We start from the raw sequence: 13,620 nt of genomic DNA, 5'->3' as shown, positions 1-13,620 counted from the left end.
ACCAACCAATTCATCTCTTTAATCTCAAGAAAATTCTACACATGGTTGCTTAGGGATGTGTAGAAGGGTTTATCTTTAGGAGTGCATCTTTATCTTTAGGAGTGCATGATGCAATATTATAGTGAAAAATTGGAAATAATATAAAATTTAAACAACAGAGAATTGATTAAAATATAATGCATTGATAGAGTAGAATATATATGAGGCATTAAATGATATTGGGGTCAGTGTTTAATGACATGGGGTAATGTGATCTATTTTATTTAGCTTTATTTTAATTCCACAAGCAATTTCAATTTATTAAGAAAAAAGGTAAACAAAAAGAAAATGTCAGTTTTCAGAGAAAATCGCTATTAACACTTTGGCCATTATAGGCATCTATATATGTATAGATGATTATATTGAATACATATAAGTCTAGGTGCAGATAGAGATAATGGGACTTCCCTGGTGGCTCAGTGGTAGAGAATCAGCCTGCAATGCAGGAGCTGCAGTAGACGCAGATTCGATCCTTGGGTCTGGAAGATCGCCTGAAGGAGGGCATGGCAACCCACTCCCGTATTCTTGCCTGGAAAATCCCATGGACAGAGGAGCCTGGCGGGCTACAGTCCATAGAGTCGCAGAGTCGGACACAACTGAAGCAACTGAGTGTGCGCGCGCGCGCACAAACACACACACACACACACACAGATATAGATGTGTGCATATGCACACACATTTGATATATATAATTTATGTAATAGCAAAAATGCCAAGCATATAATTGGATCCCAATATATATTTCTGACATCAGTGAATAAATCAATATATGCTTAGATATTTTGAACAAAACTCCAAGATGTATTCATGTAACAAGACAATAAAATCCAGTTGTAAATGCATATGCATAAGCAAGGTAAAAAATCTAGAAGTAGGAAAGATCAACTGGTAGTGATAGTATTTGACTTGGTTATTTTCTTCTTTGTGCTTTTTTACTTTTTATTTCTAATTTTCTACAATAAATATGCATTGAATCTGTAATCTGAAAAATCATAATTTTTGTAAAATGTATCACACAAAGAATGGTGTTAGCAGGAATATTTTGCTTGGGTGGAAAGATTATAAATGGACACATGATCAATCTTCCAGCAGCTGAAAAGCCATTGTATGGGGTCATGGAGCAGCCTGAGCCTATGATTCCAAAGCACTGGAGAGAACCTAGAGGGCAAATTATGGGGAATTTCATTCTTGGCCAGCCTTACAAACCCAAATCTGCTCTTTTATCCTGTTGTACCTTTTGGGCCCGCCACTGTGTTTAGTCTTTGCCATTTATGAGCTTTCTGACCTTGAGAAAGTCATCCGCAGTGTCTTTGACTCAATCTCTTTACCTTTCACATGGGGATAACAGTACCTCATCCAGTTACTGTGAGAGTCAAATGAATTACTATCTGTGGGAAGAAAGTAAAGGGTTGGTATGTAGTATTTACTAGGTGGTAATGCTTTTTAAATATCTTACAGTTTGTTAGCAACAGGACAACTTTAGAACTTGGGTCTCTGGGACACCCAGTTCATCTTTCCATTGTCCAGGGTTGCCATATGGGGACAGATTGAAAGGAGTATGGATATTTTTCTAGGACTAGACAAGGGAAGTGCTCTGGTTACCTACGCTGCATAATATACCCAAATTGAGTTCCTTAAGACAACATGATCTTATTATGCCCATGGGTTCTAGAATCAAAAATTTATAAACAAAGAGAAGATAGTCTCAACTTCACAATGATCAAGCTGAAAATACTCAAACACTTGTGGGTGACTCAGATGGCTGGAGGCTAGAATCAACTAGAAGCCTCTCTCACATTTTTTCCACCTGGACTAAGACACTTCAAGATGTCTTGAAAGCTGGACTCAGCTGTGACCATTGACTGAAGCACTTAAAATTGGCCTCTCCTTGTGGCCAAGACTTATCACAATGCAGGGGCAGGTTTTCAAAGAGGGAGTAAGTATCTAGAGAATCAGTGTATCAAGAGAGCCAGGCAGAAACTGTCTCGCCTTTTTTTATCCAGTCCTAGAAGTTTTTGCAGAGTCAAATCTCTTTATTAAAACACTAAGGCAGCCTACATTCAAGGAGAGAGACATTAGCCTCTGCCTTTGATAGGGGAGAGGGAGAAGTCACATTTTCAAGGAGAATGTGGATGGAGAGATTTTGTTATGGATAACTTTGGAATAACCAGCCCCTCCCTCCCCTACCCCCACCCCCAGGAAACAGTGGGATATTCCAGAGACAAAGCTATACTTTCATGAGATAAGCTGAGTTAAGCTTAATTAGAAAGCTTCTCCTCCAAAGGCAGTTCTTTAAGCCAAAATCTGGGGATAGATTGAGATTTATCCTTTCTTGGATAGTGGAATAATCGCTAGGTCTAGATGGTCATATAACACTAAAGGTCAAATGAATAGCTTAAGCTGAAGCAATAAAGACAATCTATTTTTAAAATAAATGTAACTTTTATTACATGTCTTTTTTTTTTACAATGACTAAGCATTAGATGTTCATTGGAGGGAAATTATAAAATGCAGATAAGCAATAATAAGAAAAAAAATTTTTAAATACTCCAAATTTTACTACCCAGGGAATAACCACCAGAGCACCTTAATATATTTCTTTCAGTATCTTAGCATGTGTGTATATGTACATATATATGCATATATTTACATATTTTATATGTATGTGTATTTTAAAACAGAATAGGATCGTTTTGCACTTAGAGTTTTGCCGTATGCTTTTTTAAGCTTGGTTCATAACCCTAGATCATGAACATCTCAGAATTACTTTCCTCTTCTTTATTTTTTAAATTAAAATCTATTTATTTTTTATTACATACACTCAGTGGAATTCAGACTAAAAATCAATAAGTGTGTATAAATGTACACAAATAAAATTCCTCTTTGTATTGTCTGTCTGATGGCTGGGACAGTAAAGAGTGTGCCTGCAATGCAGGAGACCCAGGTTCAATCCCTGGGTCAGGAAGATCCCCTGGAGAAAGGAATGGGAACCCACTCCAGTATTCTTGCATGGAGATTTCCACAGACAGAGGAGCCTGGGGGCCACAGTCCATGGGGTCACAAAGAGTTGGACACGACTGAGTGACTAACACTTAAACTTAAAATTTGATTTATTGTCCATATATCTTTCCACCCAACAATATATCATGAAGAGGTTTGCATGTCAATAAATAAAGGTTTATATCACTGTATTTAATGATCTCATGAAAGTCTGTGTTAGAAATATGCCACCATTTTTAAATAGTCCCCTATAAATGGTCTTCTAAGTTATACACACACACATATATATTTTTTAATTTTTTCCTGAGGGGCTTCCCTGGTAGCTCAGCTGGTAAAGAATTTGCCTGCAATGCGGGAGACCTAGGTTTAATCCCTGGGTTGGGAAGAACCCCTGGAGGAGGGCATGGCAACCCACTCTAGTCTTCTCGCCTGGGGAATCCCCATGGACTGAGGAGCCTGGCGGGCTACAGTCCATAGGTTTGCAAACAGTCAGACACGACTGAGTGGCTAAGCACAGCAAGCACATTTTTCTGAAATTATAAGTGATCATGTTTTATTTTCCTTTACTATAAAGATATTTTTAGCCATAAATATCAATTTTAAAAATTCCAGCATGAGGGGCTTCCCTGGCGGCTCAGTGGTAAAGAATCCACCTGCCAGTGCAGGAGACACGGGTTATATCCCTGGTCCGAGGAGATCTTACACGCCGTGATACTCAGCCCATGCACTCCAGCTGCTGAGCCTGTGCTCTGGAGTCTGAGCTCTGCAGCAGGAGAAGCCGCTGCAGTAAGCCCAGGCACTGCAACTAGAGGGAGGCCCCCACCAGCCTCAAGTAGAGAAAAAGCCTGCACAGCAGTGAAGACCCCGCACGGCCAGATGAATAAGTAGAAGTTTAAAAGTTCGGCATGAGTCCCAGTCTTGCTACAGAATCTTCTCTGTGGGTCAGATAAACCTGGGTTCAAATCCAGGTCCTGCCACTTCCTGGCGGTGTGAATACAGACGAGGAGTGCCGTCTCTCCCAGACTCTGTTTTCACCTTGGAGGACTAGGAGAATGTGTAGTCACCTCTGAGTGAAGTGCCTGGCACTGTGCCTGGCCTTTAGTGGTACCTGACGATAGGTAGCAGTTGTGGTCAGAGCATCTCCATGAATGTCTGTGGTTTAGCCCTAGAGCTCAGAGCAGTTGTGAGCTGTGTGCTTTAGGGGGCACGGGAAGTTTAGCTACTTTTGTCCTCTTCCCACGACTGGTACCATTTGTATTCCTTGGACAGTTGGGGGTCAGATGGGTTTTGCATTTCCAAGCTACATATTTTTCTATCTAGCACAGTTCTGGGCAATCTAAAAATGCAATATCGCTGTCACCAGCTCGAGGAAGACACGGAGTCTGAGTAATGTAACATGTCACCACCATCCATCATGATACCAAAAGCGTGGGAGATAGAGTGTGGAGGGGTGGGCCTACCAGGGGCTGGCAGAGCAGCTTTGTGGATAGGGCAGCCCAGTGCGAGAAAGCAGATTTGCGGTGAGTTAATTCTCAGGCCCGGGAAAGACTGTTCATGCTAGCAATTGCTCCAGCCTTTTCCATAATGTGGCTTTCAAGTTAGTTGTTCAGAGGCCCTGGTTCGTTCCAGAGCAAACCTGGAGTCAGGTCTCTCTTTGCCACCAAATATCTATGTCATTTTAGAAAGAAGCCTCTAAAAACTTCTGAATGTCTCAGTTTATTTGTCAGCAAATTTGAGATAATTCCCATGCAGAGAGCTCAGCATCATGCTTGGAATATTTGAATTGCTTCCTTATCCAAAAGGAAATGTCAAGAAGTTGGGAAGTTTTGTCCATTTTATTCATTGCTTTTCCTTCCGCAGTGCTCAGAACAGTGTTTGCTACAGAGTGGGCACTTAGTCAGTAAATGTGGAATGAATGAATACACAGATGGGTGTTGTGATTATTTGAGGTGACCACTGGGTCAAGGACAGACTGACGGATCACACCCTGTAACCTCAAACTCTGGGTCCAGGACTCAAGGTGCCTGAGCCTGGCTCTTTTCTTGCAGCTCTGTGACGTCTCCAGGTGGCACCAGTAGTTAAGGACCCACCTGCCAGTGGACGAGACATAAGAGATGGGGGTTCGATCCCTGGGTTGGGAAAATCTGGAGGAGGGCATGGCAGCCCACTCCAGTATTCTTGCCTGGAGAATCCCATGGACAGAGGAGCCTGGCGGGCTGCAGTCCACACGGTCACAGAGAGTCAGACACGACTGAGCAACTGGGTACTAGCACTGTGATGTCTCCACGCTCACAGTTCCCCATCCCGTGGTGTTATCACAAGTCGTGTGATGTTACAGAGCAAACAGAGGGTATGTCTCTCCCTCTTTCTCTTTTTTTTTTTAACATTTTATTTATTGAGGTAAAATTCATGTAACATAAAATTAATGATTATTTAAAGGTGTGTAATTCATGGCCATTTAATACATTCCCAGGGTTGGGCAACTGTCATCTCTATTTAGTTCTGAGACATTTGCAATATATCAAAAGGAAACCCCATACTCATTAGCAATAACTCCCTGTTCCTCTCTTTTCTCTGCCCAGCCCTGGCAATCACTGTTTTCTGTCTCTGTGTATTTACTTATTTCAGATGTTTTGTCTAACTGGAATCATGTAACATAAGCCTTTTTATGTCTGGTTTCTTTCACTTGGCAAAATGTTTTGCTAAGTTACAAAATGTTGCACGCAAGGTCCACCCATGTAACATGTCGATATTCCTTTGTGTGGCTCGATAATATTCCGTCGTATGAATATACCGTATTTGTTTATCTGTCCATCAGCTGATGGACGTTTGGGTTGTTTCCACTATAGGCTATGCTAAGTGGTGCTGCTATGAATATTCATGTACCAGTGTTTATTTGAATGCCTTCTCCAGTTCTTTCAGATATGCCCAGGGGCAGAGTTCCTGGATCATGTGGTAGTCTGGTATGTTTAATGTCTTAAGAGGCTAACGGATAAACTGTTTCCCACAGTTTTTGCACTATTGTGCATTCCCACTAGCAATCTATTCGGGTTCCAATTTCTCTATATCCTTTTCCAGCACCCGTGATTTTCTCATTAATTCAACTGTGGCCAGCTTAGTGCATGTGAAGTGGTATCTACCTCACTGTGCCTTTGGTCTGCATTCCCCTGATGACTAAGGGATGTTTTTCTTGTTTTGGCTGTGCCGGGTCTTGGCTGCTGTGCCGAGGCTTTCTGTAAGCGGAGAGTGGGGGCTGCCCTCTGGTTATGCTGCATGGACCTCTCGTTGCGGTGGCTTCTCTCACTGCGAGCATGGGCTCTGGGGTGCTCGGGGTTAGTAGCTGTGCACACTGGCTTAATTGCCCCGGGGCATGTAGAATCTTCTTGGACCAGGGATTGAACTCATGTCCCCTGCATTGACAGGTGGATTCTCTACCACTGGACCACCAAAGAGGCTGAATCAGACAGAAGCCAGGTTCAGAGCTTGTCATTTGCCTGATCTTAGATAAGCAGTGTTGAGGTTCTGAAGGTCGGTTTGTTAGTCTGTCAGTCATGTCTGACTCTTGGAGACCCCATGGACTGTAGCTCACCAGGCTCCTCTGTCCATGGGATTCTCCAGGCAAGAATACTGGAGTGGGTTGCCATTTTCTTCTCCAGGGGATCTTCCTGACCCAGGGATTGAACCTGGGTCTCCTGCATTGCAGGCAGATACTTTACCATCTGAGGTTGCCCCTCAATAAAATGGATTCTTACCTTTCAGACGCTGTGTGAAGTGTGGATGGGTTATTTTATAGAAGGTGCCAGGGCAGTGCTTATCCTGCCATGCTAGGTGTTTTGACGGTCTTCTTCATGCTCCATCCCAGGCCACTCAGGACCGGGAAGACCAGGGGCCTGAGGGACAGGCGGAGGAACTGCTGTCTCCTCGCCTTCCCTCTCGCCAGCCTCTGACCGATCGCTTTCTCTCAGCCCCTAAATAGAAATACTTGCACAGCCCTGTATAATTAATGGCTGTACTTTAGTTCACTGTAGCACCAATTTCATATTAAAATGCTAGCAGAGGGGGCCCTTTTCCATTTGTCTGAATCATCTCCAAGGCTGTCTGTAATTGGCCTGTGGCCCCTTGCAGCTTCTCTGGACACTCGGAGGCTATATGCCTTGGGTGGCTGCCACCTTCTTACAATGTCACAGAAGGCAGGGAGTCAGCCCTCCCACCCAGGGGCATCTCCATTTCGTCTCCTGAGCTCAGGCCAGCACTGACTTAATGAGGAGTGTGCCCTTACTCGTGCTTCTTTGGTCTTTGTACTAACTGTTTACTCACAGCCTATCATTTTCCTCATAATGACCGTGGGAGCTGAGAGTTACTGTCCCATTTTTTTAAAGAAGAATACAGAGAGGTTTGGTGTCTTTCCCAAGCCTCCCCTCCCAGCTCATCACTGGAGTGTAGAGTTAGAACTCATATCTGACTCTAGTACACTAATGTCTTTGTACAGACATGCATTGCCTCTCATGACTCATAGATTAAACCAATCTAGAAACCTACTTGCCTTTCAGTGCCTGAGGGTAGAGACAATGACTGTTGTCTTTTAATGGGATCTGAGCCACACCATTTTTCATTCAAGTCTCATTAAAAAAAAAACAATGAAGCACCTTAGTGGGGCCCATGGCTTATTCGTATCTCCAGATTCGGGCCCTTAATTATACTCTGGAATAAGTGTCATTTAAGTGCCCCAGGATGTGCTGTCTGATACGATGGGTGCTTGAAATATGGCTCGTCTGTGGTTGAGGCGTGCTGTGAGCATACACTGAATTTTGAACACTTGTGAAAGTTATATAAAAAATTTCAAGAACACTGGAGTTGGCATCCATTCCCTTCTCCCAGGGATCTTCCTGACCCAGGCATCGAACTCTGGTCTACCTGCATTGCAGGCAGATTATTTACCTTTTGAGCCGTCAGGGAAGCCCAGAAGCAGCAAGAGTGTGTGGCTCAGATGCTCAGTCATGTGCACCTCTTTGCACCCTCGTGGACTGTAGCCCGCCAGGCTCCTCTGTCCATGGGATTCTCCAGGTAAGGATATTGGAGTGGGGTGCTATTTCCTCCTCCAGGGGATCTTCCCAACCCAGGGATCGAACCTGTGTCTCTTATGTCTCCTGCATTGGCAGGCGGATTCTTTACCAGTAGCACCATCTAGGAAGCCCAGTGATAATTTTATGGAAATAAGAAGTTAAGATGATATTTTGAATATATTGGTCAACTCAAATATATTCTGAAAATGAATTTTATCTGTTTTTTTTTTTACTTTTTTCATGTGGCTAATAGAACATTTAAAATTGCATGTGTGGCTCGTGTTATATTTGGCGAGGAGGCAGGTTGATGGAGAGGCAGGCTCTCTTGGAGTCAGTTCCTATTCTGAACATGGTACCTTGATACCTACAGGAGGGGGGTGAGGGTCAGGGGTGTGGGAACAGAGCGGGGTCCCGGAGAAGCCAGAAGCGTGGCCTCAGAGTCTGTGGACATGTGGAATGAGGGAGATGTAGGTTCTGCCTGAGCCTCACCAGAGCTCCTGCCCACAGTACCGATGCTGAGGTTCCACAGAGGAGCTGTAAAAAGTGTAGAATGTGCTCTGATGCTGGGGGCAAGTGACAGCCCTGCTAATCCTCAGAGGTCAGATCGCCAAGTTTTGCTTCCTCTGTGCACACCACACACACACACACACCACACACACACCACGCACATGCACACACACCACACACATGCACACACACAGGCCCACATATACACACACACACTTACACTTGACACACTCACATGCACACACTCACATGCACACCACACACACATGCACACACATGCGCAGCACACACACGTACACACATGCATGCACTCCACACACACACACACACGTGCATACCGCACACCACACACATGCACACCACACACACACACACTCACATGCACACCACACACACATGCAGCACACAAATGAACACACATGCACACTCCACACACACGCACGTGCATACTGCACACACCACACACACTCATGCACACACCCGCATACACTCACATGCATACCACATACACACGCACACACTCACACGTGCAGCACACAACTGTACACACTCACATGCATGCACACTCCACACACACACATGCACCCACGCCTACTGCACACACCACACACATGCACACTCATGCACACACACACATGCACACCACACACATGCACACACATGTACGCACTCACATGCATGCACACACTCCACACACATGTGCATGCATACCACACACCACACACATGCACACTCATACATGCACATACCACACACACACGCATGCACACACGCACACTCATACACACACATGCACACCACACACATGCACACACATGTACGCACTCGCATGCACACACTCCACACACACGTGCACGCATACCACACACACCACACACACGCACACTCATACATGCATACACCACACACACTCACATGCATGCACACACATGCACACTCATGCACACACCACACATGCACACTCGTGCACACACATGCACACACGTGCACGCCACACACACGCACACTCATGCACACACATGCACACACCACACACACATGCACACACTCACATGTACTTCCCCACATTAGGTTAGCCGTGCGGCAGGCTTTGCAGGCAGACCTCATTTCACTCCAGCTCCCTCACTCAGCACCTCTCATCACCTCTCTGAGGAATGGCTTATTCATCTGCAAAACAGGGTTCATAATGCTTTCCTTACAAGGATGACTGTGGACATTAAATGAAGTCTTTACTCATATTTTATTGTACATCAGCCTAGGGACCAGAGGAAGAGATAGCAGCCACCAGCTGGATTTGAATTGTGGGTCTACAACTTCCCAGCTGTGTGACCCTGGGCAGATTACTAAATTTCCTCCTGCCTTCATTTCTTCATCCGTTAAAATGGGAAGGAAAGTATTCACCTACTTCCTGCTGCTGCTGCTGCTAAGTCGCTTCAGTCATGTCCAACTCTGTGCGACCCCATAGACGGCAGCCCACCAGGCTCTGCCGCCCCTGGGATTCTCCAGGCAAGAACACTGGCGTAGGTTGCCATTTCCCTCTCCAATGTATGAAAGTGAAAGTGAAGACGTTCAGTCATGTCTGACTCTTTGCGACCCCATGGACTACAGCCTACCAGCCTCCTCCATCCATGGGATTTTCCAGGCAAGAGTACTGGAGTGGGGTGCCATTGTCTTCTCTGACCTACTTCCTAGGGTTATTGCAAAGATTAAACAAGGCAATGCAAGCCAAGTGTTTGGAACTGTGCCCGGCAGACAGCCAGCGCTACAGAAGGGTTAGCTTTTCTTATGATAGTGTCCTATTGCCTGGTGACTGTCCCAGCCTACACTCCCCGCTGCCCCCATCACAGCCAGACTGTCCCAGTATGAAAGACTCCTGTCAGAAGCCTGTCTGCCCCATTCATCATAACATGCCGTTTGTTTGGGAAAGGAGGGAAGATGAGAAAGAGGAGAAGAGAGAAAGGGAGAGAGGGTTTAGCTGGGATGGTTAAAACTACTGCAGTGGCGTTAAAGGGCATGGGGTAGACTCCTGACAGGCAAATCCCTCCCTTTTTCTCTGCTGCCTGAACACAGCAGGAAGCATGACAGATGCTTCCTGTCCATAAGGCAGCTATTTCATCTCATGCCCTCATTTTCCCCTTGGCCAAACATTATGTGTGGGTGAACCAAAGACCCCCTCTCTCTCTCCCTACTTCCAGCTCTCTGCCTCCCTCCCTTCCTCCTTCCTTCTTCCCTTTTCTATAACAGTAAAATATTTTAATGGCAATTTTAAAAGCCTGCTGGCCTCCAAGACCTCTGTGCTTCCACTGCTTCCAGAATCTCCATGGGGCGTCTGCCAGCTCCATTTCAAAAAAGAGCCCTTACATGGGGGAATTGCAACTGGTCGACTCTGGGGTCCCCAGCTGTCTTCAGGTCCAGCTCTTAGTTGCTGGGAATTGGGGGGATTTGTGCTAAGGGGCAGGGGCAAAGCCCCTTCAGCCCGTCGTGGCTGAAGACGCACGGGAATAGTGATCAGATGTTGTTGTCCCTTCCTTTCTTCTGTCTATTGCAACACACTGCCTCCAGGAAGGAGCAGGACACATATTCTTTTTTGTTCCCATTTTACAGAGTGTTACACTGAGAGGCAATGCGACAGTGGTTAAAAACTTGAGCTTGTCCGTCAGTCACACCCACGTACCAAGTCTGACTTCACTCCCTGTTCGCAAATCACTTTCCTTTTCTGGACCTTGGTTCCTTCATCTGCCAAGTGGGCATCATGATGGTTCCTTCCCTCCCAAGAGGGCTTTGAATTTGGGGTGAGATGATGGCTGCAAAGCTCATCACACAGCACTTGACACCTCGTGCTTAAAGGACAGTCTGCGTTCCCTCTTGAACCTTCCGTGACATCCCAGACTAAGCTCTGGGATGCTCAGTGCGGCACTCAGGGGCTTCCCCTGGGGGGCACCAGCAGACCCTGCCCAGTCAGCACTCTGCTGCGGCGCCTCCTCTTCCCGCCCACACTCCCCTCCCCCACCAGGGATGCTCCAGCTCTTACCCTTCCTCCCACATCCAGTTTCTGCTCCTGAAGCCCATCCATCCTTCCAGCCCTGCCCTAAATCTGGCCCCTGCCCATAAAGCCTTCCCAGGTCCTCCATGTTGGGATGAATTGCTCTCTCCTGTGTTCCCAGCATCTCACTCTGTGGGAAACATGGCCATGAATTAGGTTAAAGGCTCCTTAGGATCCCATTTGTCCCCGTGACTCACTTATGATCCCCTGGCTGGCAAGGACTGGGCGGTATCTCTCTTTGTTTCCTGTGTCTGGCTCTGGGCCTGGTGTAGAGTAAGCACTGGACTGAAATGTGTGTGTGAAATTAAGTCACCTGGAATGCTTTTTTAGAGGCAGATCCATCATACAAAGCAACAGTGAGTGCACCTATCAATTACTTGGTACCCACCTAGGACCGGGGAGTTTACACATTGTACCTCCTTTCATCTTCAAAGCAACCCCACAAGATTAATAACTTTTCCCCTACTTTAGAAAGAAAGGACCCAGGACTCAGAAATGGGAGGCATCTCCTCAAGGTCATACAATCCTGAGGCTGCCAAGCTGTGGTGAGAACCCAGGCCCACATCACTGCAGAGCCTGAACTCTTTCCATAAATCATGCCAACTCCTGGGTCACTTGGGATTTACAGAGACTTGGGTCACTTGGGGGTGGGGTTGCTGGTCTTTGGGATGGCTGGGGGATTTCACAAGCTTCTGGAGGCCTGCAGTGACTGATGGATGGTGCTTCTCGCACAGGGGGCATCAGCTTTGGGAGAACCAAGGGGACGTCCGGGTCAGAGGCAGACGATGAAACGCAGCTGACATTCTACACGGAGCAGTACCGCAGCCGTCGCCGCAGCAAAGGTAACAGAATCCAGGAGAATGTTCCCGAACCAGGGTTTGTAGGAGGGAAATCTGGGAAGCAGCTTTTGTGCTTCATGACAGACTCTAAATCTTCTTCAGCCTGGTCCCAGTCCAGGTAACCCTGAACCTGGTGTCCGATACCCTGTCTACGCATTCTCTATTTCTCTCTGTCTTGCCCTATTCCTCAGAGGATTCAGAGATGGTTTTGTAAATTTATGCATTTTTTTTAATCCATCACAATAAAAAATCAAATTGAAAGGAAAATCAGAGTAAGGAAAATGATTCAAACTCAGCTTAGATGTATGCACGGTAATCCATGCCATGCTGTGCTGTGTATTCTAAGAAGGGGCTGACAGCTTAACTCGGAGATTCTTAGCAACCAAAGTGCAAAATGAAACATGCTCAGCAGTAAAATGCACAGAGTCTAAGCGGGTAAAACCAGCATTGGCCTGGGAGATCCTATTTACCTGATATAGAAACCAGACGGAGTTCTCCTGTTGGTTCCTGTAAACAGGACTCCCTGGGACTCTCTAGACAATGTTTTGTGTTTTCTACAGAGAGAATCGGTATTGATGCTTGAATGCATAATTTTTTCCTCACGATGACACTCAATGTAAGAAGACATGAAAATGCTGAGGCAGGACCGTTACAGGGCTAAGATATTGTGGCTTAGGTCCACGGCTCAGTGTGCTAAAATATGCTGTCACTGTGTGTAAAATGTGCAGATTTCACTGTGGTAAAATGTCCTCTGAGGTCCACCCACGGCTCACTGTGGTAAAATATGCTCTGAAATAGAGCACATTTCAGGCCATCACCTGGGAATATAATTCCTCAATCATGAGGCTTTTTAAGGACAACAAAGTAGCAAGTTCAGGATTGCAACCTTGAAGGGAATTTAGGGTGCAAGCATGTATTCCCAGCAAGTGATTAAGGGCATATCCATGAGCTTCCACCACGCCCTGGAGAGAATGGAGGTTCCCTCATGAACATGATGGCAACTAATCTAGGTATGTGGCCATCTGTACTCCCGAGTCCCCCAGATTGCGTAAAAGGATTCCGTCCATGCATGACGGATAGTCAAAGGGCACAGATCATGTTGGTTCTCTGGGTGCCTTGAGCCTTGGGC

General features: G+C 45.8%; 1 protein-coding gene across 2 annotated transcripts in view; it reads left to right on the top strand.

Annotated features, from left to right (window-relative positions):
- Positions 1-13,620, top strand: part of ASTN2 (astrotactin 2) — a 1,024,651-nt gene that overhangs the window by 343,268 nt on the left and 667,763 nt on the right. For both annotated transcript variants that reach the window (XM_040241692.1, XM_040241685.1), the window contains exon 5: positions 12,387-12,494. In XM_040241692.1, coding sequence (XP_040097626.1) covers positions 12,387-12,494 — 108 coding nt within the window. The remainder of the gene's footprint in view (positions 1-12,386; positions 12,495-13,620) is intronic.

The sequence above is a fragment of the Oryx dammah genome, unplaced genomic scaffold, assembly GCF_014754425.2.
Source record: "Oryx dammah isolate SB20612 unplaced genomic scaffold, SCBI_Odam_1.1 HiC_scaffold_1, whole genome shotgun sequence".
NCBI lineage: Eukaryota > Metazoa > Chordata > Mammalia > Artiodactyla > Bovidae > Oryx > Oryx dammah.
The sequence above is the reverse complement of the archived record's forward strand: the minus strand, read 5'-3'. Positions and strand labels throughout refer to the sequence as shown.